A 27,554-nucleotide genomic window follows, 5' to 3' on the forward strand; every position below is an offset into this window, starting at 1 on the left:
AATCTTCGGGCGAAGTACGTCACAAAAACGTTCCTCATCGCCCGAAGCCCCAAAGTAACACGAAGTTCAATACAAAATAAACCACTACTGTCGGTGTCGAAATAACTATTATGTTTCATCCACGGGCTGACTTGAGAATCGGAGTGTTGTTTTAGTTAATTGGTCCTTTCTTTCCGTGGCCTGCACATGTGATTCCTGATTGGCAGGTGTATGTTGCAGGGTATCGACCAGGTAAGTGATTACCACTGTCTAGACATACGTACAAAATACTTGCCAGTTTTTTAAGATCACAGGGTATTGTGGCGTAACCTGTCGCGACTATAGTACAATGTTAATGGACATTATCAGCCGCCCTGCATCATTACTGTAAATAATGCTGTAAAACCTTTGATTAAGTAGACTTTCCCATCTAAAATTACAAAACTGACTAATTACGTAGTACCAAAGAAAAGAAAATTATCACATGGGTATCGTGAGTGGTCGTTTTTACTCTAACGGACCCTACCAATAGGCCTAATAATATTCTGCTTTTTTTTAAAGAGAGAAAAGTACTATAACCCCATTTCGTTCTATTGATGCAAATTGAAATATATTTAGTTAAAAAGTTGATTATACTCTCAAGTCATTTATGTTGTTTTACAAGTCAGGTTAATGAAAGTGAAGCGCTTTGTAAATTAGAGTGTTTGTTTACACTGTGCATACAGATTTCATTATGTACAGCCCGAATATGAAAAATGCGATATTTTCTATAAAAAAAAATGTTTGTCCTACATTTATATTTTTTACATACATGTATTTAAATACATCATATCGAGGTGATCTTTATGCTAAATATGAACAGTATACATCTTGGCACTAGCATACGAGTTTTGGTTTTGTCTCCGGGTTACTTTCGGGCTCCGGGCTGTAATTTGGTCGACCGGTCTGGCCTGGCACCATCGGTTTCTCCACCCTCCGACTCGCTATCCGGTTTTTTCTTCAGTATCACTGTATTAAGTAAATGTGTGTCTTTCTTCATTTACTAACAGCTCAAATTGGTACGGCAAAACGTTTTGCGAATGAACACTCATTGTTTTGGTAAGCTGTGCAAGTCTTAGATTCTTTATGAGTGGTACGGACTAATGCTTTTAAGTGTAAGGCTTTCAGATCAAGCGACGCGTCTCTGACATCACGGACCTCGTGATTGCCCTGCTCATTAAAGATCGGCAATTTCTGCTAAGAGCTCGTATCTGGGGGGGTTTTATGGAGATATTTTAATTAATTAATTATTTTTAATTATTTTTTTTAGGTGATTCAATTTATAATTAATTATACATGGTTGGTGCCAAATATAGGTCACGTGACATGTTTCCTTTAAAGTTTAATTTAATTTTAGGAAAACATTTTTTTAACAGGAAACAAAATCAGTGTGACTAAACAAAGTATAAAATTAAAAAGTATAGCAGTAAATTAAGAAAAGTAGTAAACAATGTCTTTAACTTTGATGATGTTATTTGATTTGTATTAGAAAGTTGCACAAAGCTACATATAAGATGACATGTGGAAGAAGAAAAATGCCTATGCTTTGCTAAAATTTGGGGTATAAAATAATGATGAAAAACAAAACTACTGTCTCCAAACAAAAATCATATTTAGGGTAGGTAATAAAAACAAAACAGTTGTAAGTGCCTCATCTAGGTGGTTATGGGTTTGAAATGTTTTGAAATTAGGGTTAGGACATTACATTTCAAGCACATGACCATTTATAAACAGCAGTTCTTTTACCGTCATTTATCTAAACATTAAAAAATATATCTATTAATTTCCAAGATTTTAGGGTACATAAGTTTAACCTCGGTAGCAGAAACCATTAAGTTGAAAATTCTAAGAACAACAATAAAGGAATAATAAAATGTCTTACCAGTATTTATTATAAATTACCCAAGATTGGTAATTGATCTGCTGTTAGGTGAGGAATTGTTTTAATATATATTATGGTAAAATTGGATTCTTTTAATTGAGGGGTGGAGTGGAGGGGGACTAATGGACAAGTTAAAGTTTGTTTTGTTTAAAGACACCACTAGAGCACATTAAATTATTAATCATCAGCTATTGGATGTCAAACATTTTGTACTTTTAACATGTATAGTCTAGAGTGCAAATCTGCTACATTAGTAGCCAGGTATCTTTTATATATATACACCACCCAACAGACAGAATAGCACATACCACAGCCTTTGATATACTAGTCGTGATGCTTAAATCGAATCAAACTGAGAAACTGTAACCGCCATATATTATCTGTTCCGATTGCAAAAAATCACAATTACTTTTTCTTTCTTTTTTTTTTGCTTCGAAACATTTCAGGGTCCCTACATAAAATTTGCCTAATTTATAACTTTCCAAACAATACTTCCTTATACCCCTAAAGCTCACAACCATATAGGTTACTCCCTCACTCCCCCCCCCCCCCCCCCACAAAAGCACATACACACACTCACGCCTACACACATGCAAACAAATAGAAAAAGAAAAAAGGCTAATACTTCCAAACGTTCCAGCATGCTTGTTCATACTATCACTAACCCTAAACCTAACTTAAGCCTGAATTAAATTAATGCTCGAATGATCCGAGGTCTTGCAAAAACTTTTATTTTGGCCATTCGTCTGTGTGCATTTTAACGACGGATTCTTAACGACAATATATACATCGAAGACTGATTAAATGAGTCAGTAAATTCCATTACATTGGAGGGAAAGTGATTCTTAAACTCTTACCTTCGTAGAATTTATATATCAGTTAAATTTTTATGGATTTTGGCAAAACTTCACTTTTAATACCATGTGATGGTTTCGCAGGAAAACACTGATTTTACGTCAATCGTAGGCTCCGTATAGGTGTCATCACTGTTAACACATGTCAGTAGAAGTATATGTTTACTATGATTATAATTCAGTTGGAGGAGACAATTATTTTAACTAGTTTTTGAACCGCGAAACATGATTGGTCCAGCACGGTTGTCAGTCATGCCGTATGGAGGGGTCAGTTGTATTTTGGGTGCTGTGGGGGAGGAGTTAGCAGGAAACTTGTCTGCTATAATGGTTTGTCCACATCTTCGTATAAGACATTGTGAGCTACCTTCCTTCACATCCAGTGGTCGTTTCTGCTAGGATGAAGGCAAACTGCCACCCACCGAGTCTTCTGTCTTTGTATAAGACATTGTGAGCTACCTTCCTTTCACATCCAGCGGTCGTTTCTGCTAGGGTGAAGGCAGACTGCCACCCACTGAGTCTTCCGTCTTTGTATAAGACATTGTGAGCTACCTTCCTTTCACATCCAGCGGTCGTTTCCGCTAGGGTGAAGGCAGACTGCCACCCACCTCACAATGTCAGTGTGCCGCTCACTGACTTGGAGACTTTGGAGAGGTTATTCAAGTCAATTACCACTTAGGTACGTTCCTATTTGGGTCAGATAAAGCCGCCGCGAGTCTTCCGTCGATGGCTAAGGTTTGTTTGTTGGCGGCTTCTAAAGCCTCTCCTCACATTGCTCAGCTTGCTGGGCGTGTTTTGGCCAACTGTCTATTTCTGTGTCAGGATTACTACCTGGCGGGGCTGAGAGCGACAGGGGTAGTTAAAACCTACGTTCGTAGTCGCTCAGAAAGGGAAACCTTACTTTTTGGGACCAATTTTAACTTGGTCATGGACCAGGAAGTGGCCAACCACCAGAGGCAGGCGCCCAGGGGTGGTAAGCAGCCGGGATGAGATTCCGTTTGCAGATATTCCTGTGCATGGCAGACTGTGCCATTTTGTTCATCCTTGGCATGAACTGCCAGATCTGGACCCATGGGTTTTGTCAGTTGTCCGAGTTGGTTACAGGATTCCTTTTTCATCACCCCTCCACTGATGTCCTTCCCCCGGTTACATGTGGTAACATCTGTGGACAGACGAGTGCTTGTGGAGAAAATGGTTGTCAAGTTTCTCGACAAGGGAGCCATGCTGCAGGTGGATTTGGACACTCTGGGATTTTATTCCCATCTGTTCTTCACCCAGAAGGAGAATGGTGAGTGGCGGCCGATTCTAAACCTGAAGCCACTGATTTTTTATCTTATTATTCCATCTATGAAGATGGAGACCGTTCCTTGCTTCAGGTGGGGAAAAGGACGGCGTGCATCAATTTGAAGGATGCCTACCTGCTTGTATCAATCCATCAGGATTTTTGGAATTATTTGCAGATCCTCTAAAATGACAGAGCTTATGAATTTCGAGTTCTGCCGTTCAGATTGGCCACAAGCCCTCATGTCTTTACTCGGGTAGTCAATGCAGTGGTGGGGCGGTTGCATCTGTTGGGTAAACGGATGCACAATTACTTGGACGACTGGTTAATTCCGGCTTCATCACAGACAGCATGTCTCAAGGGTATGGAGCTCGTGATCGACATGATTCTCCGACTGGGATTTATTCCCAATTTGGTCAAGTCGGAATTGGCGCCGTCGCAGGTATTCACTTATCTCGGAGTGTTTTTCAACCTTGTGGAGGCGTCCGTTCATGCGACGGATTTATGCCTTCACAATTTCAAGACGTTGAAGCAATGTCTCGTTCTGGAGCAACACAACGGTGTGTGGAGCGCACACTTCATGTGTTGTTAGACCATCTTGATCCACTGGCTGCACTGAATGTGTGGTTCTGATGGCTCAAAAGACCGCTTCAGTGGCATTTATCCTGAGTGTGGGATGGTCTCAGTTGAGATTTTGTTATACCATTGGGGCCTTGGTTCGTTAACCGATCCAAGAGTGCTTAGTGGACAATTGTTTGTCTCAGGTCAACCGTTACACCCACTTTCTCCGGAGTTGATCCTGTTTACCGATGCTTCTCTAGAGGGGTTCGGTGCACACCTTTTGGACTAACATCTGTTAGGGGTGTGGACTGCCTCCGAATGGAGTCACCATATCAGCCTGTTAGAGAGATGGAAGTGGTGTGTCGCGGCGTGGTGGAGAGGCACTAAATCTGTTTTGCTGAGTCGTGTGGCCTTGGAGATCCTAGAGTGGTGCGATGGTTGGGGAGTGGTATTATCGACCAAACACATTCCATTGTCTGTGAATGTCTTGGCGGATGCCTTGAGTCGCGGTTCACCCGTCCAGACAGAGTGGATGCTGCACAGGGAGGTGGCTTACCGAGTTCTTCAGTTATGTGGGAGTCCACAGCTTGATAAGTTTGTCATTTGACTGAACAACCAGTGTTTGTGTTGCTGGTTCCCTACACACTGGCACTGGAGTACAATACATTGAGCATGGACTGGACGGGACTGGATTTTTATGCCTTCCCACTGCTGGTTCTGCTCGGCAAGGTTCTAGCCAAGATCAGACGGCAACCCTGTCGTGTCACGCTCGTAGCCCAGAGTTGGACAGCTGAAGCTTGGTTTGCTCTGCTTGCCGTTGATACTGGATCTGCTCAGTCTACTGTTAATGACTTAGCTGAGTACTTTCTGGCTCTTGTCCAGGAAAGGCAGCTGAAGGTTCAAACAGTGAGAAGTCAGCAGTCGTCCATTTTCACTACACTGCGGCAGTGTGGACATCAAGATTTCTCTATCAATCTCATGTTACATGACTTGCTCAAGTCATTGCAGAATACGTTCAAGAGGCCATCCATTTTGCTCAACCGAAATCATGCAACAAATGGACACAGAAGCCAACAATGTATAACCTACCATACTCACTAAATCCCGATTGAAGTACTTGTATCATTATTAACAAATCTTCCAATGACGTAATAATGTGTGGTGCGGTGTCTTCTTTAATGGAAATAACGTCCAACTCGAATGACGTCATTTTGGGTGTCCTTGCATCCAAAAAAACTAGTGCATAACATTTTTTGTTTTCTGAATGCTGGACAGGTTTCAGTGTAAAATTGCTATTGAAATGTTTTTATTTGACAACTACAAATGCATACTTCAATTATGGAGTGTCAACCTAGTACGTTGCTTAAATGTCAATAAATCAAGTGCCATGGCCTCGATTAATTTGCAAAGTTATCAAAATTTTAAAGTATTTGATCTAAAAAATATCACATACTTTGTTTGCACTGAAAATGTCACATATTATATGATATTATATTTTCTATAGGCTGGTGGACTAGTAGGTTCTGATCTGGTGGGCTAGTGAAATATTTTCCATTTCTGCACCCCTGTAGATATCATAGGTTATTCGGTGTGGACCCTTCATGTGTGTGTGTGTGTGTGTGTGTGTGTGTGTGTGTGTGTAAAGTTGTATGTTGAAACACAAGACTGTTTGGAACACATATATATGTGTGAGTGAGTGAGTGAGTGAGTGAGTGAGTGAGTGTGTGTGTGTGTGTGTGTATAAAGTTGTATGTTGATACACAAGACTGTTTGGAACCCATATATGTGAGTGTGAGTGTGAGTGCGTGAGTGCGTGAGTGAGTGTGTGTGTGTGTGTGTGTGTGTGTGTGTGTGTGTGTGTGTGTGTATAAAGTTGTTGTATGTTGATACACAAGACTGTTTGGACCCCATTCTTAATGAACCCCTTGATAACCTACATGATCAAACAAACTATTTTTAAAAGGTGAATACTTTTTGTATCCCATTTATACAAAGTCGATCATTTTATAAATTCTTCTTAGTTCTCTGATTTTTGTTTACAGGTTGACCTTCAGCGACAGTTCCACCTGCATCTGTTGAAGTGCAGTTCAAAGACAGAACCATTAAAAGGTAGAAATTTCAACTTACATCGAACAGAGTGGATCGAACAGAACTTCAAACTAATTGTGAGTTTGAGCTTTTACTTCTGTAACTTTTTCACTGAAAATATTATATCCTCTCGGTGTAGGTCATTTTTAGTTTATTTATGTACACTGTAATATTCTAACCTTTTTGATGCAATATTGGTTTAGATAACTTCTGAATAGCCAATATTCATGAAACAACTTCAAACAACTGTGTTGTAGTCAATAAGTTCCATATTAATAATATATGTCATAAATTACACCATTAAAAGAAATTTTAACCCTATTGTCACATGTAAACCATATAGCCCAGTAGTAAGTAGTAACATACATGTAATCACTATTTGCATATTGGAGTAAATCTGACAGCCCTTCAAGTTTTTTTGTTTGTTGATTATTATTACGATTATTAAAACAAAATGTCCATTACACACTTTTCATGTTCATCAGATATTATTTTACTATGTAATATGCACTTGAACATTTTATAATCCTGACCCATTATAATCGTATGTGGAGCATGTAAAATAAGGAAAGGTGAGTTACAATGACGTTTGGCTCATTGATCGGCTGGGCATAGCCTCTATTAGAAACATACTTATCTGCCCTTGATTTGCATAGCACTAAGCGGCCCCAATCAGGCACTAAATTACTTTTGGCGTGTTCACGCTCCAGTCTTTGCAACGAAGGCCCTTTGTTACTACTGAATTGTGGAGTAGTCATCGACTTGTTCTTTTATTTTTTGACGTTAATAAAGTTTTATATTACTATTATTGTTTGTCAGATTGTGTGCAATCTCCTTCTTTTACAGAAAAGAAACTGTACAATAAGTTTTGTGCTCAACAGAAATACTTATGAACACTTCTTGGGGAGACAAAGAAAAAGGGCTCATTGATGATTGAATCGTTAAAACGACACCTTAATAAAGTTTTGATAGTTGCAAGTAATATGCATGTGTTTGTGTATATATCACTGTGTACGAACGGAAGTGTACATTAATTTGACTAAATGACTAGCTGCGATTTTATGTACCGCTAGCTGCATTATTAACTACGACCTATGCAGTAGTTAATAATGAAACAAACAATACATAAATTCACTTCCTCGCTTAACAATAAGGTTTCTACTGTCTGAGTCGCAAACAAATTGGAATAGCGAGTCCAGTATCATTGTCAGATGGACATACATGTAGTGTAACGGACATTTAATAGTTACGATCAACTATCTACCTGCAATTATTAATATTATACACAACCATTAAGCATTCCATAGTGTAATGATAACGGAGTCATTATAACTGTTAAAATTTAATTATGTGAAACTGAGAAGGTAAACATTTGAAGATGGACGACCATGATGCAACGCGCATCCGCGCATGCGTGAATAGTAATTATAAATTAGCAATTATCTGAAGCTACTAAAGTTCAGTATATCACACACCCTTTGTTTTGTTAAGAATCTAATTAACCAAGTCAAAACCGAATTTTAAATTTGAATACTAGCAGTCCTTGCATTCAATGTCAATGAAATTAAAAGATGAAATAAACTGTCACTTAATCTTGTGAGTCATTCTTCCCCCTACTTCTGTTATCTGTCTTTACTAACTAGCACTTCATTCTGTCAACAAATTAACACAATAATAGTTCTAACTGAACTTTAAAAATTATTAAACAGCTCAAGCTAAACATCCGGTCTTTTTGGCTTGAACACAGGACGACCAGATCGGGTATGGCAGACTGCATCTAGTCTCTCAGGTGGTTGGTCATTATCTGTTATGGGTTGAACATAAACACATAGGGTTCAGTCTCAGAGACCAACACTGGGTGTTTAACATCATCAACAAAAGTTACTCTTTTACGAACAGTTTGAGGAACAAGCCGAATATGTTGTTGGTTTCTCCTTAGTGTATTATCCGTTGGCTGTTGTAACTAAGTATGAACGGGGTTCATCGCACAGAGCTTTGATAGTCGCTGGAATCCACTGTTTTGTTTGTTGGTCCTGAATGCGGACTTGCTGACCTACATTTAGTGGAGATAGATCATGAGCACTTTGATCATAGTACCCTCTTTCCTCTTTGTTGCTGATGTGATTTCTGATCACAGTTGTGAGGTTTTCTCTCAACTTCCAATTATACAACAACTCTCCCGGCGATGGCAAGGAACAATCTATCGGTGTGGACCATATAGACAGAGGAGTGCCATATGTACATCAAGTGCACTGTCTTTTGCTTTTTGCATTGTCATTTTGACTGTTTGTATGCACATTTCGATGAATCCATTCAATTGCGGATAGTGTGGAGAACTAGTCGTGTGGTTGAAGTTCCATGATTCGGCAAAATTTTGATAACATTCTGAATTGAAGTGAGGTCCATTATCACTTATTACTTTCTCAGGAATACCTTGTTCAGCAAACAGGCTTTTTGTTGCTACCACAACTGCTTGACTAGTGCATGGTTTCGGCATTTTTCTAACAGAGTAGTAGTCAGAGATTATCAGGAAGTCAGTATCCTCGAAGTGAAACAAATCTGTTCCCACAATTTGCCAAGCTCTTGTTGGGATGTCTTGGGGAATTAATGTGTGTTTTTTTGTGTTAGACTTTTGATACTTCTGACAGGTTTGGCATCCTTTTATGAGATCCTCTATATCCTTGTTAATACCATCCCAGTAGATGCAATACTTTGCACACAACTTGCATTTTTCAATGCCTTGGTGACCAGCATGGACCTGTTCGAGTATATATATGGCTGCATGTTTTTAGGAATGACTACCCTTTCTCCCTTCATGATGTATCCGTTTTTAACGGACAGTTCATCACGATAGCACCAATATGGCTGCATTGACTTGGACAATTGCCTAATACTATCTGGCCATCCATGAACAATTATTTGATATAGTTCATGCAACACTGGATCATTAATAATTTCAGTTTGTATCTGGTCTATTAATTCTCTCACTTGAGAATTGCACCAGGCTGACTTTGATACCCAAGTTGAGTTCTTGTTTGTTTTGGGAGTGTGGTAGTCTTGACAGGCCATCTGCCATTAGCATTTCTTTTCCTGGTCTGTACAGAATTGTAACATCATAGTTCTGTAACCTTAGCTCTTGTATTCCCTGTAAAATATGGAGTTTTCAAATAAATCCCACACCACGGCACACAATATATTATCCCATCAATTGTGACAAAATTTCCAGTTTCTCCTGTCAAAGCACATTCTGGTACCAATGATTTCTTAATAGCAACAGTAGAGTATTCTGTATCTCTAATGATTTTCAATTCTTTTCCAAATACTTGACCAACTAATACTGGAATGCTTTCCTTACCTCCCTGATGTTCTCGTTCATTACTACTGACACGTACCCCAATAGTTTGCCTGACTTTAGTCTGTTGCTGATCCACTTTCCTACAGGCACATGATCTTGCTATATGACCCTTTTCTCCACAATTATTACATGTTGGTATCCATGGTAACGATGTTGATTCACCTTTCCTACCTGTAGACAAGACTCCCTTACCGATTCTTTCTCTATTCTCCATCTGGCCTCCCCATTTAGTCACTAGCAGACCATGACCTTTTCCAAACTCATTACCTGGTTGAAAACATAAATTATCTTCTCTCCTTCCCAACGGGTTTCTTGCCTCAACAAACTTCTCCGCTAATGCTGCTATGTCTTTAGCAGTTTTGGGTGTCCTTTCCTTCAAAAACAGTTTCAAATCATTACTTACAGAATTCATAATTGCGGTCAAGTCTTAAATAATAATCATAATAATCATCATCAAACAAATATTAATTTAATCAATGTCATTTTGAAGTTTTAACTGCTCATTAATAATTAATTACTAACCATTCTCACTGATTAACTTTACAACTATCACTATTATGTGATTATATAACCACCACTGTCAAGCAGTTAATTATTAATCACTGTTCTTTTGAAGTTTTCACTGATGTCAGGCGATAAATTCGGCAAGTGCTAATTTCCGCCCCCTGACAACACACAAACATTTTGAAAGTAAAACTTAAAAACCAATAATTAAATATAAAAGCGAGTTACTAGTAAGTAAACAAGTAAATAAACAACAATATTTATCGTTTTATTTTGACATTGGTTATAGTTAATTTGCAAAATTGCTACAAAAGCAACACACGTCACCCGCCAGTTCTGCAACTTCGTGATAATTCGGAAAACCTCGGCTGATTACAAATAGAAATAGGCCAAAGTGTTCCGAATGATTGGAATATTCCAATAGACAGTACGACTTCCACTTACATGTACATACGTCCAATGAGAACAGTTGATACATGTTATATTAAGGAAGACCCCACTGTTTTCTTTTTTTTAACGAAAGCTTTTGGTTTCAGTTTCAATTTCTAAAAAATTATATAAGTTAACAGTATAAAATTTTCACTTTGCAAATTTGTTAAAGAGGAGTGGGGTTTTTTGCAAGCCGAGATACGATTTATGGGTGCTATATGGGCGTGGTTGCGATCGTCAAACAGCAGTCACTGCCACGACATGAATAAGTTTATGATGTAACTACCAAGGACATGAATAAGTTATGGTGTAACTACCAATGGCATGAATAAGTTTATGGTGTAACTACCAATGACATGAATAAGTTTATGGTGTAACTACCAATGACATGAATAAGTTTATGATGAATAAGTTTATGGTGTAACTACCAACGACATGAATAAGTTTATGGTGTAACTGCCAACAACATGAATAAGTTTATGGTGTAACTACCAATGACATGAATAAGTTTATGGTGTAACTACCAACGACGTGAATACATTTTTGGTGTAACTACCAACGACTTGAATAAGTTTATGGTGTAACTACCGACGACATGAATAAGTTTATGGTGTAACTACTAACGACATGAATAAGTTTATGGTGTAACTACCAACGACTTGAATAAGTTTATGGTGTAACTACCAACGACTTGAATACGTTTATGGTTTAACTACCGACGACATGAATACGTTTATGGTGTAACTACCGACGACATGAATAGGTTTATGGTGTAACTACCAACGACATGAATAAGTTTATGGTGTAACTACCAACGACATGAATACGTTTATGGTGTAACTACCAATGACATGAATACGTTTATGGTGTAACTACCAACGGCATGAATAAGTTTATGGTAGTAGACGAGACATTTAATTTCTCAGAATTCTTGTTTTGTTTTTTCTCATTTTGTGGATTTCTCTCGCATGAGGGATTCTTATTCTTGGTGACCTGTCGCCCCTTGATAAAGTTAGATATGCATGTACATATGATTAGCAATAATTAGAATTTACCATAAATGTTTTATTTTCAGAACAAATATGATTGTGGAGCTCCCTATGAAATGAAAGAACATATTATTTCACCCTCGGTTACAGCCAGAAGAATACAGATAACGTGGAAGGAGTCTAGTTTTACACTTAAAGTGGACCTGTTTGGCTGTCCTTCTGAACCACGTAATGTACTATAAATTGGTTTAACTAACTGTAATTATGTGGTCTTGTGGTATAATATTCTTGCAAACTATAAACTTGTACAATAAATAACATGGGAAAACAAGATACTGGTATATGGTTCTGTCATTAGAGAGGTTTAGATTACTTATGTGTACGGATACGTGTGGTGATGAAGTTTGCTGTTTGACATCATCAATTGCAGTGCGTCACGTGATATTTCTACAAGTTACACATCGGCGAAAACTTGTAAAGTCGTGTTAACACATACGGTAAGTACAAACTTGTAGAGAATAATCTTTAATGTTTTTTATTCCTCTTCTAAAATTATATGATATTAACAATTGAATATATTCTGTATTTTGTTACATTGATTTTACTAAGAATAGTGTTGAATTAAGTATTTTAATTCGCTGGTGAAGATGTATGTCAATTTTCATTTATAAAAATAAGTCGGTGGACCCATTGGGCTATTTCTCGTTCCAGCCAGTGTTCCACAACTGGTGTAACAAAAGCTGTGGTATGTACTATCCTGTCTGTGGAATGGTGCATATAAAAGATCCCTTGCTGCTAATTGAAAAGAATAGTCCATGAAGTGGTGACAGCAGGTTTCCCCTCTATATATCTGTGTGGTCCTTAACTATATGTCTGATGCCATATAACCGTAAATAAAATGTGTTGAGTGCATTGTGAAATAAAACATTTCCTTCCTTCCTTTATAAAAATAATGGTGATTATATACTCATCATGTGTTCAGTCAAAATATATATTTATAGGTCATGGTACAGCGTGTATTTGTGTTATAACAAACTCTTTACTCAAAAACCTTGTATATAACAATTCAGTTGCCCGAGGGGCGGGATGTAGCCCAGTGGTAAAGCGCTCGCTCGATGGGATCGATATCCGTCTGTGGGCCCATTGGGCTATTTCTTGTTCCAGCTAATGCACCACTAGTGCAAAGGCTGTGGTATGTAATGCCCTGTCTGTGATATGGTGCATATAAAAGATCCCTTGAAAAGAGTAGCCCATGAAGTGTTGACAGCGGGTTTCCTCTCTCAATATCTGTGTGGTCCTTAACCATATGTCTGATACCATATAATCATAAATAAAATGTGTTGAGTGCATTGTTAAATCAAACATTTCTTCCTTTTTTCTTTCTTTCAGTTGCCCGATTAAAATACTATTATTATATACTTTATATATATACATACACATACACACGCGCGCACACACACACACACATACACACACATACACACGTACATATACATAGTCACTTTTTAAAATCATTAACCTATTTACAGTGTTTTATCCACATTTTTTTTCATTTATATTTTTTTTCAAGCATGGCACACAGAAAGAAGCAAGTGAGATTCACTGAAAAAAAACGTGACCTATAATTACTTAAAGAAGTTGTGGCACAAAATCTGTTCCAGGATAAAACGAAATGGATAACAATAGCTGCGCATGTGTCCATTGAAGAATTTGTCATTGATGTGAGGAAGGCAAGAGAGAGGACAGATCTCCTAATAGAAAAATGTACACAGCAGGAGAATGTATTCAAAAGAAGCTAATTATACATGTGTATCTCTATGTGGTTCATTCAAATTCACTAACACCGTCCCATCTCTTTCCAGTGTCTATACAATGATACGAGGTTCATTCAAATTCACTAACACCGTCCCATCTCTTTCCAGTGTCTATACAGTGATACGAGGTTCATTCAAATTCACTAACACCGTCCCATCTCTTTCCAGTGTCTATACAGTGATACGTGGTTCATTCAAATTCACTAACACCGTCCCATCTCTTTCCAGTGTCTATACAGCGATACGAGGTTCATTCAAATTCACTAACACCGTCCCATCTCTTTCCAGTGTCTATACATGATACGTGGTTCATTCAAATTCACTAACACTGTCCCATCTCCTTCCAGTGTCTATACAATGATACGTGGTTCATTCAAATTCACTAACACCGTCCCATCTCTTTCCAGTGTCTATAAAATGATACGTGGTTCATTCAAATTCACTAACACCGTCCCATCTCTTTCCAGTGTCTATACAGTGATACGTGGTTCATTCAAATTCACTAACACCGTCCCATCTCTTTCCAGTGTCTATACAGTGATACGTGGTTCATTCAAATTCACTAACACCGTCCCATCTCTTTCCAGTGTCTATACAGTGATACGTGGTTCATTCAAATTCACTAACACCGCCCCATCTCTTTCCAGTGTCCGTACATTGATACGTGGTTCATTCAAATTCACTAACACCGTCCCATCTCTTTCCAGTGTCCGTACATTGATACGTGGTTCATTCAAATTCACTCACACCGTCCCATCTCTTTCCAGTGTCCGTACATTGATACGTGGTTCATTCAAATTCACTCACACCGTCCCATCTCTTTCCAGTGTCCGTACAGTGATACGTGGTTCATTCAAATTCACTAACACCGTCCCATCTCTTTCCAGTGTCCGTACAGTGATACGTGGTTCATTCAAATTCACTAACACAGTCCCATCTCTTTCCAGTGTCCGTACAGTGATACGTGGTTCATTCAAATTCACTAACACAGTCCCATCTCTTTCCAGTGTCTTAACAGTGATACGTGGTTCATTCAAATTCACTAACACCGTCCCATCTCTTTCCAGTGTCTATACAGTGATACGTGGTTCATTCAAATTCACTAACACCGTCCCATCTCTTTCCAGTGTCTATACAGTGATACGTGGTTCATTCAAATTCACTAACACCGTCCCATCTCTTTCCAGTGTCTATACATTGATACGTGGTTCATTCAAATTCACTAACACCGTCCCATCTCTTTCCAGTGTCTATACAGTGATACGAGGTTCATTCAAATTCACTAACACCGTCCCATCTCTTTCCAGTGTCTATACAGTGATACGTGGTTCATTCAAATTCACTAACACCGTCCCATCTCTTTCCAGTGTCTATACAGTGATACGTGGTTCATTCAAATTCACTAACACCGTCCCATCTCTTTCCATTGTCTATACAGTGATACGTGGTTCATTCAAATTCACTAACACCGTCCCATCTGTTTCCAATGTCTATACAGTGATGGTTTAAAATTTAAAATAAGAAATGTTCTGAATTAAAATACATTGTAGCTATGTAATAATTTAGATACAAGTTTTCTTGGGTTTTTTTTAATCTACTCATTTTAAAATAAGTTGATGCTCAGATCAAAGCATGCACTATATAGTATTCTTATATGCTGTGATTCGGTCTGATTCTCCACAAAAGCTGTTGGTGTATAATTTCTGGGAACGTGCCCCCCACCCCCACCCCCCTCCAAAAAAAATGAAAAAAAGGTGGGACAGGTTGACAGATGTTATGTGTGTACTATTTTAACACCTATTAATAAAATCAAATTAAAAAGAAGAAATAATTCATTAAACAAAAATCAATACAAAGAGTTGATATGGGTTTTTTTTTAAACATGGGTCAAGTTCCCCGAAGGGGCGGGATTAATTTAGTTCAGTTGATTGAGTGCTCACCTGAGGTGGTTGCGTCGCAGGATCGAACTACCTCGGTGCATCCATTCAACTGATTGAGTTTTTTCCACCCCAACTGGTAAAAGGCCATGGTATGTGCTTTCCTGTCTGGGAAAGTGCATATAAAAGATTTTTGCTGCTAATGGAAAAATGTAGCAGGTTACGTTTGATGACTAAGTATCGGAATTACCAAATATGTGACATCCAGTATCCGATGATTAATTAATGAATGTGCTCTAGTGGTGTCATTAAACAAAAGAGACTTTAAGTTTAACTTTTTACGTTCCCTGAAACATTTTTTAAAAAGTCTTTTGGGGTTGTGCAGGTTTTTTTTAACTACTGTCAAGTAGTTTTAACTTTGATTGTATGTAGGAACATTTAAAAAAAAGAAGATAAAACTTTATATTTGCAGATGATGACAGTGTCAGAGACGATAACCCCCCCCCCCCCCCCCCCCCCCCAAAAAAAAAGACGAGAGAATACGGACATATTAATATATCATAAGGAAAAGAATGCAAAAAAAAGGAACTGGAAATAAAAAAAGAAGAACTCAGTAAAGAGAAATTTGATTTTGAGATGGAGGAACGTTGGCAAAAATTGGAACTAGAGAAGCAGCAGTCTACGCTGATGATGGAACTCAGTGAATATTTTATGACATCTTAATTACAAGACAAATAAAGTTATGCTTGCCAAATTGTTGAAATTGTTTTGATCTGGTACATGTATATATTATTAATAATTTCAGTTAATTTATAAAATATTTCAAGTTAAATATAATGTAACATAACGTCACACGTACCCGTACTCGTACACGTAAGTAATCTAAACCTTCATTACGGGTACGTGTAACATAACGTCACATGTACCCGTACTCGTAAGTAATCAAAACCTTCATTATGGGTACGTGTAACATAACGTCATACGTATCCGTACACATAAGCAATCTAAACCTTCATTACGGGTACGTGTAACATAACATCACACGTACCCGTACACGTAAGTAATCTAAACCTTCATTACGGGTATGTGTAACATAACGTCATACGAGTAACATAATGTCATACGTACTCGTACTCATACACGTACACGTACACGTAAGTAATCTAAACCTTCAATAAGGGTACGTGTAACATAACATCATACGTATTCGTACTATTCGTTCCTATTTGTAGCGTCCCCTCTAATATAAGCGCCCCCTATGATCACGAGAAATGTATCATGAAACGGTACCCGTAAAATAGTAAAACTGGCTTACCTGACTGCCGACTTGCAATGATTATAATCGGTAAACAAATAAAATCCAAGCAGGTGAAGCACTACGACACTAGTATGGGCGAACAGTATGTCACACATGTCATTTATCAAATGTATGTCGCTGTTATCTCCACGCAGAATGAACGCACGACACTCCGTTAACGCTGTTCAAAACCGGAAGTACAAACATACCGGTAGGTATTTACACCGACACCGTAACACCGTTTAAAAAACGGGTAAATGATAACTTTAACTAAACTGCAAACTGCAAACTGGAGTCAAATGTCAACAATTTAACTTTCAACAAGAAAACGTTACTGGTGGAGTGACTCGGCAGCAAAGCTTTTGATGTCTCAGCTAGCCAGACACATTGACAGTTTGATACGAGGATTTTTCACACGTATTACGAAACGTGTTCTAGTACTCTAATTAGCGCGCCCCCTTTGTGTTTGCATCGTGCACGGGCGCTACAAATAGGAACAGTACGGTAAGTAATCTAAACCTTCATTACGGATACGTGTTACATAATATCATACGTACTTGTACATGTACACGCAAGTAATCTAAACCTTCATTACAGGTACGTGTAACATAACGTCGTACGTACACGTACTCGTACACGTAAGTAATCTAAACCTTCATGATGGGTACGTATAACATAACGTCATACGTACACGTACTCGTACACGTAAGTAATCTAAACCTTCATTACGGGTACGTCTAACATAACGTCATACGTACCCGTACTCATACACGTAAGTAATCTAAACCTTCATTATGGGTACGTCTAACATAACGTCATACATACCCATACTCGTACACGTAAGTAATCTAAACCTTCATTACGGGTACGGGTAACATAACGTGAGACGTACTCGTACACGTAAGTAATCTAAACCTTCATTATGGGTACGTGTAACATAACATCACACGTACTCGTAAGTAATCTAAACCTTCATTAAAACTCAGTAAAGAGAAATTTGATTTTGAGATGGAGGAACGTTGGCAAAAATTGGACAAATAAAGTAATGCTTGCCAAATCGTTGAAATTGTTTTGATCTGGTATATATTATTAATAATTTCAGTTAATTTATCAAAAATTTCAAGTTAAATATAATGTAACATAATGTCACATGTACCCGTACTCGTACACGTAACATAACGTCACACGTACCCGTACTCGTAAGTAATCAAAACCTTCATTATGGGTACGTGTAACATAACATCATACGTACTCGTACACGTAAGTAATCTAAACCTTCATTAAAACTCAGTAAAGAGTAACATAACATCACACGTACTCGTACACGTAGGTAATCTAAACCTTCATTACGGGTATGTGTAACATAACGTCATATGTACACGTACTCGTACACATAAGTAATCTAAACCTTCATTACGGGTACGTGTAACATAACGTCATACGTACTCATACTCATACACATAAGTAATCTGAACCTTCATTACGGGTACGTGTAACATAACATCATACGTACTCGTACATGTAAGTAATCTAAACCTTCATTATGGGTACGTGTAACATAACATCACACGTACTCGTACACGTAAGTAATCTAAACCTTCATTATGGGTACATGTTACATAATGTCATACGTACCCATACTCGTTTATTAACACCAAAACACATTGCAGTTGCTTCGTACATGTGCGTGGGGTGTCATTCTCGATTTTGACAATTTTTAGGAAGGTCCATTAATGACTGGAACATTATTTCTGTCAATTCTTTTTTCATTCTGTTGATCATACAGTTGTTATTTTTTAATATGGAAAATATCAACCAAATTTATGTTAATCGGTATTTGTCGAGGCTCGGCCAAGACAAATACCGATTAACTAGACGAGGTTGATATTTTACATATTAAAAAACACGAGTAGCAAATTCTATTTGTCCTATAACACTTCTAAAATAACATTCTAATTAATTTTTTAGTAAATCACAGTACTAAAGTCGCCGCCATCGATAATATGATGTCATCACGATTAGCACAGATTAGTTTGATGTCACGCATTTTAAACAAATCTTTGAAAACGTTATGCTCAGGTCTTGTTGGCTTGTAAGCAATTGACCCATTCACAGCAACACATCACCTAGAGACCTTGCAAATTTGCATACCATTATTAACCGGGTTAATAAAGTAAATTGTCACATGGGTTTATGCAGACCTGTCAACCTTTAGTCAAGAGAAAGCAGGAGGTGTGTGTTGAAAAAGCAGGAGATTTTGTCAAAAAGCAGATTTTTTAAATTCACACAATTTAACCCAAAATCGCAAGATTTAAAAAAAACATTATTACAATAAGTTATATGAATACTATATAATGTCATATATACTTCTTAACCTTAGATCTTGGCATTAAAAAAAAATTAAAAAAAATTAAATACCTTTTTTTTTTTTTTTTTTTTTTTTTTTTTTAAATATTATTATGATTTAATACATATTTAAAAAAATAATAATATTTTATCCAAAAATGTTAAGAACATGAACAAGAAATAAAAAAATTAATTAGTACATTTACGGTATTACACTTACAGCCTTACAGTTTGCGTTACATTATCATTTGCGGTTAGTGTAAGTACCAAAGACAAATTTATATAAATCTTATAAATTAATATTCAGTTTTTACTATAATGAGGAACGGTGGCGTGGTACTTATTTAAAATCATTATAATGATGCAATAAATATTGTATTTTCATTAATCATGAGTAAAACCTCATTACGGACATCGTGTGAAATATACCGGAGTTATACCCATTTCCGTGACTAACTTTATGTCAATGTCAAACACAACATTTTTTAATTGTACAAAAATAATTTCTTGAAGAGTACCCTTATAACCAACATTTTACTGCACAAACATACAAAATCAACTGACACAAGTATGTTTATACAGCTAATTGGTCTTTTCGTTGTCTTGCTGTGACATGTGATTTTAACATGCATCGTGTGTATCGCTGTCAACTCGGAGTCTGGTAGTTCAGATTCGTCATAGTTGCATTATGTAATCCAGTGGGAAGACATTTTACAATTCAGAGGTGTCATTAGAACTAAATTGGATAGTTTTTTTGTGTTTTTTTATGCAACACTGAATGTCAATACACAGCCTGTTGAATTAGCGGCAACACGCTTCGTAGCCATTACGATGACAACAAATATTATAATAACACGTCATTTTATAAACTCCATGTGCTTTTTTAACAATATAAATAGGCTATCCCACAATTCTCACTTCGGCAAAGGTTAAACAGTCGGGACAATTCGGCCTGTTACATTCTCAGAAAACGAAAGTAGTCGACATTTTCCGAATGAGAAAAAAAAAGGTAGAGTTACTTCCCTTATGTTATTTTGACAAAAGAGGATCGATTTTTTTTTTATGCTTACAAAAATGTCATTTAACAGGAGAAACTGTCTCCCGCACAGGTGAAAGGAGATTTGATCAAATACCGGGAGACTCCCGCAGAATCCGGGAGGGTTGACAGGTCTGGTCGCCACACGGCTACTTTTTCCAAATAACAGCAAGGGCTCTTTATGTTCACTTCCCACATTGCACGAACAGGATAGCACACACGACGTCAGTGTGTCTGCCAGAAAGAAATTTTTGGGCATGTTGCTATGAAACTTAATGTAACCACAGTCAATAGGGGATATGGAGGGCCTCCCCCATAATGAAAATGGGTTAAGTTTAGTGTTAGGGTTAAGAAAATCATACAGTAATGATAAGAGTAATTAATTTTGTGAAAAAGTGAACTGTAAAAAAAAAAAATTGGGGTATGGCGCCATACCCGTTTTACCCTCTGGCAGAAACCCTGGATGTCCTTTGATGGACCAGTTACTGGTTGGGATGGGAACTAACCAAATGGGCCCACTGAGGAGGATCAAACCTTCAGCAAATTGAACGTCAGACAGACGTTCTTGCTATGTCCCGCTCCCTAATTTGCATAAGATCATATTTCATTGTATAAATACAGAGTCAAGTTGCATTTTCCTCAGGTGCTGTTTGGTGAATAATGTTGTAACCTCGTTGACATCTGTAATATCTTGGTCATAATGTATCGATAGGAGTGCCAAATTAGAAAGGCGCTCCTGTCCCTTAGAAACATGCAATGTAAACAGTCATTTCATCTAATTTCTTTCAAATTATTTTGGCGTCTGCACTGTTTTGATTGTCTGAAGCACAATGCACGATCCTCTAAACTTTGTGACATAAATGATGTGTATAAACGTTTATATGACATCTCCTGAGTGACGCCGACATGAATGCAGAAGAAAATAATTAAAATTGGTACTAATTAATCGCTGGTGTTTTCGATAATAAAACAATAAAATACAAAAATGATATTAAGAGTTGACTTGAAACATGATAGTAGTGACAAGTTTTTGTTAATGCTACATTTGATTATTTAAATAATTTTTAAAAAGAAAATCATTTATTGAATTAGAATGGGGATAACTACATTTATCATATAATATCTTACATTTTCAGTGCAATCAAAGTATGTGATATTTTTCAGATCACATACTTTAAGAATTTGATAACTTTGCAAATTAGATGTAAATTAGTCGAGGTCTCAGCACTAGGTTTATCGACATTTAAGCAAACGTACTTGGGTGACACTCCATGATTGACGTATGCATTCATAGTCATCAAATAAAACCATTTCAATGGCAATTTAACACTGAAAGCTGTCCAGCGTTCAGAAAACAAAAAACGTTAGGCATAACTTTATTTTGATGTAAGGACATCCAAAATGACGTCATTCGAGTTTGACGTCATTTCCATTCAAAAATGCACCACGCCACATATTCTTACGTCATTTGAATATCTAGTAATGATGGACTGGAATTAAAGTTGCGTGTACAGTTTACAAAAACACATTGTATAAAGCTTGAGCTTATATGATAAAGAGATTATTACCCAGAGGCTCGCATAATACAATTTTTATTCCTAATATATGATATTGACAATACCGAAACACACGAGGGTAATAACCTCTATGTATGTTGCTGGTAAAACTAAATTTGCGACTGCAAAATCAGCATTAACGTCCGCAAGTGTTGATCATCAGTTCATTCAAATTTCTACATGTATTTTTGTGCTGGGGTGTCATTAAACATTCATTCATTCATGTTTATCTTTCTTTTCTTTTTTTCAGTTGATGGGAAAAACCCACAGTGTGGAACAATGTCTTCTTTTTACCATATAACAGAAGGTGACAGAATGTACGAGTGTGTGTACAAAGTTTGTTCTCTGTCTGCGTCTAAGGCAATATGTTCTCCATACCCCCATTATTACCAGACATTGGATGCATGTGATCCCAAAGATGCCTGCCATTCCATTCCTTGTAACATGGGTGAAGTATGTGTGCAGTACCAGACCAATTACAAGTGTTACTGTCTAAATCCTCCTTGTGGTAAGTACATGTTAGACCAAACCCTTTCACCTAATCCATACCCATAGCTTTGATCAGATTAACTGCATGATTATACAAATCAGTTGAATCTAGACTGTCCACTGCAATCACTGTGGATGTCAAGTGTTGGTGTCAAATTTTGTGCAATTATAAACCAGGAGACCAAAAAGACATTATAAACAAGTCTGTGACGTAGAAATCAGATTAAGGTCCGGAATATTGTGGCTATTTCGACTATTATTGCTGACAACTTTGCAACATGAGCCAACTTTTTCCGAAGAAGAAAAAAACAAAGCCATTTCGCCAATTAGATTTCATTTAGTGTGCATATTTCCTTTTTAAAAAAAAGGCATATTGACTTCATATTGCATAGATGTAAATACAGAATATTCCATGAACAAAATATCCAAATAGCTGAATAGTTCAATTTGTCTAATATCTGCATGACATTAATTAGCAGGGTTTTTTTACAGATATATTATCTGTGAAATCCTCAAGGATTGTAACCATATGTCACAATATAGAAAAATACAGCCTTCCTGGCATAATGACAGGATCAATTGTGGCTAAAACAAGACTGCTGTTGGTGCAGACAGCTAATAATTGATTAATAGTCCCCTACCGGTTCAACCAGAGAGGACTATACGTTTTGTCTCCATTCTGTCAATCTGGGCAAGACGTAGCCCAGTGGTAAAGCGTTCGCTTGATGCACAGTCGGTTTGGGATCGATCCCCGTCAGTGGGCTCATTGGGCTATTTCTCACTGCAGCCAGTGCACCACGACTGGTACATCAAAGGCTGTGGTATGTGCTATTCTGTCTATGATAATGCATATAAAAGATCCCTTGCTGCTAATCAAAAAGAGTAGTCCGTGAAGTGGCAAACAGCAGGTTTCCTCTCTCAATATCTGTGTGGTCCTTAACCATATGTCCGACGCCATATAACCGTAAATAAAATGTGTTGAGTGTGTCGTTAAATAAACCATTTCCTTCCTTCCATCCTGTCTGTCTGTCCCACATTTAATTTCCAGACCTTTCCGCAATGCCTCAATTAAGATATTAAGCTGAAATTTTGTGTAATGCTTTATCATGTACTGTTAGCAATCTAGTTTGACTTTTTCACAGAGTTGTGGTATTTGAACATAGGAGATATGAAAATGTGTTGGGCCAGGTAGGGGACATCTATTTTAGCAGTACTCTTAGAATGCTTGTTCAGCTAATATACATATACTTGAATATTGAAGGGAGGCCTGGAAAGTCCTGGAAAATAGCATTGAGCCTTGAAAAGTACTTGATTTTCATACATATGCCTTGAAAAGTACTTGATTTTACATAAAATCAAATAGAGTATTTATTAAAATAAACTAATTCATAACTGGAATGAATTTTGGAAGAGATTCTGGATTAAAAAATACATTTCAGATCGATCGTTTTGTCACTCTATGTGAAATCTGAATTTATCTGTTTAGGTATTTCCGTCAGTTTGTTTCCGTATTTACACAACTTCACAAAACAGCCATGTGCACAGATATAATCGGCCATGATACCATGGTGTTAAAAGATGTGCAGTAGAAGCCATGTACACAGATATGATCTGCCGTGTTACCATGGTGTTAAAAGATGTGCAGTAGCAGCCATGTGCACAGATATGATCGGCCGTGTTACCATGGTGTTAAAAGATGTGCAGTAGCAGCCATGTGCACAGATATGTTCGGCCGTGTTACCATGGTGTTAAAAGATGTGCAGTAGCAGCCATGTGCACAGATATGATCTGCCGTGTTACCATGGTGTTAAAAGATGTGCAGTAGCAGCCATGTGCACAGATATGATCTGCCGTGTTACCATGGTGTTAAAAGATGTGCAGTAGCAGCCATGTGCACAGATATGATCGGCCGTGTTACCATGGTGTTAAAAGATGTGCAGTAGCAGCCATGTGCACAGATATGATCTGCCGTGTTATCATGGTGTTAAAAGATGTGCAGTAGCAGCCATGTGCACAGATATGATCTGCCGTGTTACCATGGTGTTAAAAGATGTGCAGTAGCAGCCATGTGCACAGATATGTTCGGCCGTGTTACCATGGTGTTAAAAGATGTGCAGTAGCAGCCATGTGCACAGATATGATCTGCCGTGTTACCATGGTGTTAAAAGATGTGCAGTAGCAGCCATGTGCACAGATATGATCTGCCGTGTTACCATGGTGTTAAAAGATGTGCAGTAGCAGCCATGTGCACAGATATGATCTGCCGTGTTACCATGGTGTTAAAAGATGTGCAGTAGCAGCCATGTGCACAGATATGATCGGCCGTGTTACCATGGTGTTAAAAGATGTGCAGTAGCAGCCATGTGCACAGATATGATCGGCCGTGTTATCATGGTGTGAAATTATTTCCTGTAGCGACCTTCTGGACCCCGCACTGGCCCTGGCAACTTCTTGACCAGAACTGTAAAAATTGTAACAATTGAAGACAAATGACTCGCCTCTGTCATCAATTCACTGATATTTAAAAAACATTTATTGCTAAAGCTATTTGTCATCAGTACATTCACAAAATAAGTACATTGTTCGAGCCGATGGCCAGTGCAGTGGGGTGGTGGAATCAAGCACCATAGTGATTGTGTGAAAAAAAAAAAAATCAACCATCATGATCATATGAAATTGTTTTTTATGGATCTATACAAGTCAATTCTTTGAATTTCCTTTCACATGCAAAGTTCACTGATGAATATATGGTCATTTTCATTTAGCCACTGACACCCAATCAGTTGTTAGTATAACACAGTGCAGGTGAAATCATGCAAATGGTGACCAGTTTTTTATTTTAAGGTTGAGTATTATGATTTTTGATTGGCCGTGAAAAGGCTAAAATGAGACATTAGAGTTTCATGCAATAAATAATTATTTGACACCCACAGATGATTCATTTTGATTTATTTCAATTGTTTGGGTATTACTAATTATATTGTAGCATTATTCATTCCCATAAACCTGGGTTGGGGTACACAATGACCTTATTTTACATATTTTTACTCGGAAATCGCTTTCAATTTGAAAGTAGCTCAAAGTCTAATGGCTTCTCAGTCAATCAATACTGTAAGCAGACTTCCACAAATTGGCCAAAAGTTTCTTCATTAAATGACCAGAGCAATACAGTTTTCTATTTGATACCTCGAATTGCTGGATGATACCCATGGGGTCCATTGTATCCCTACCCCCTAAAATAAACACTTTTAGGGCATTTCGTCAAATGACCAATCTCCTTAAGAGTCATAAGAAGTTAATCTTTGTGTCTATAAATATGTTTTGATCCCCAAAAAATTGACTGGTACCATTACTGTGACTTTTTTGGAGTTGACCTAATTAGCATAATTCCAAGATGGCATCCAAAATGGCCACGGAATACTGAAGATAACTTTGCATACAGAAGAACATTTCAAGTGAAATTATTACCATTCTTTTCCCGCGCTCTGATCTCAAGCACGTGCTGTGCAAATTAGTTCCACAGGGTTCGTACGGGTCATGAAAATCCTGGAAAGTCGTGAAATTTGTAAATGTCATGGAAAATGAAAATCTATCTAAATACATTTTTTGCTACATATATTTTTAAACTAATGATAAGTTTTAAAATTTAAGTATATATATATATTTAGATAAATTTTAATTTTCCATGAAAAACGATATATACGATATTAGGTGACTATATATTAATAGACCAAAAATAATGATACCTGAAAGGAAGGGGGGTGGGGGGGGGGGGGGCACAATCTGTTATAGTAATATCAATTCATTTTAATTTTTTTTTTTTGCCTATTTTCACACAATCTGGTAAAAAAAAAAAAAAAAAAGTGGTGGTGGGTGGGTGTGAGACATACAGCATGAATACAGCATGGCTAGCTGGAACAACAGCACCGACAGCAACTGCCATATGTATGTGTGTGTCTGTATTATTATAATAACAACAAATTAACAATAATTATGATTTTTTTTAAAACAATTTTTATTGACTTAATTTTTTTAAATTATTTATTTTATTATTTAATTGAAATTATAATTATATTATTATTTAGCAGCAATATATATATATATATATATACATGTATATATATATATATATATATATATATGAGATGTGAGTGGTAGCCTACCCTGTAATATTTCGTTTTTAGCCCCCACCCCCTAAAATAAATCCATACTGTGATTGATCACCATGTGATGGGGATCACCTCCCCCCCCCCTCCCCCATCAGCTACTTTTTACAGATCTTTATTATGACAGGTGTGTCGGGGTGGGGGAGTCTATTGAAAATGAGGAGGTAGTATGGGATAATTACAAGATGATCCTGTTTTAATCATATATAACCATATGTATCAATATATCTTGTAATTATCCCATACTACCCCCTCACTTTCAACAGACTCCCCCACCCCGCAATTTTTTTTATTTTATTATTATTATTTTTTTTTAAATTATCGTAAATACTATCTAAATCTGCTACATGTATGTTTGGTTGTTTAGCCACTGTTCCCAATGAATTCGATAAATCCTGTGAGAAGTTATGAATTTTTTAAAAATAACCATGAAAATATTTTGGACTTAGTTTTTTCCCCATTCATTTGGAACACATCATTTCTTTGCAAAAAGACTATCTCCAAACTAATTGTTCATTTATATTTCACTTATAGAAACAAACAAAAAATGTCTCAATTCCAGTTCACTTATACCACTGATAAACCACTTATAGGTGAAATATATGTGGAGTATCAGTGAAGTATCAATTAACAATTTTTTTCACTTATACTTATACACACTGATACTTCACTTATACCAATATATAAGTAACTTATAAGTGGCGTATAAGTAAAGTATATTCCACTTATAAGTTTGTATAGATTATTTCCGTAAGGGTAATGGAAATACCTCAAGCTTTAATCATTTTCATAGTACAAAGAATCAGCATAACTGTTATATGTTTTGCATCATATTGAACAAAGCTAAGTAGCAACATTATTTACTTTACTGAAGTCACCTGATGCATGTAAAACATAAATGTTAATTATTAACCTTGACCTTAAATACGAACTGCATTTAAATTAAAGTGTCAAGAACAATTTCATTTTTTATTTTTTATTTTATTTATTTTATTAGTATTGTTGTTTTTTGGG

General features: G+C 37.0%; 1 protein-coding gene across 1 annotated transcript in view; it reads left to right on the plus strand.

Moving 5' to 3' along the window:
* The first annotated feature begins 3,942 nt into the window (after positions 1–3,942).
* Positions 3,943–27,554, plus strand: part of LOC121383696 — a 72,128-nt gene continuing 48,516 nt past the window's right edge. Inside the window, exons 1-6 of the mRNA XM_041513790.1 lie at positions 3,943–4,039; positions 4,294–4,593; positions 5,214–5,500; positions 6,637–6,759; positions 12,046–12,187; positions 22,136–22,393. Of these exons, the coding sequence (XP_041369724.1) occupies positions 3,943–4,039; positions 4,294–4,593; positions 5,214–5,500; positions 6,637–6,759; positions 12,046–12,187; positions 22,136–22,393 (1,207 nt within the window). The remainder of the gene's footprint in view (positions 4,040–4,293; positions 4,594–5,213; positions 5,501–6,636; positions 6,760–12,045; positions 12,188–22,135; positions 22,394–27,554) is intronic.

Source organism: Gigantopelta aegis, chromosome 10 (genome assembly GCF_016097555.1).
Source record: "Gigantopelta aegis isolate Gae_Host chromosome 10, Gae_host_genome, whole genome shotgun sequence".
NCBI lineage: Eukaryota > Metazoa > Mollusca > Gastropoda > Neomphalida > Peltospiridae > Gigantopelta > Gigantopelta aegis.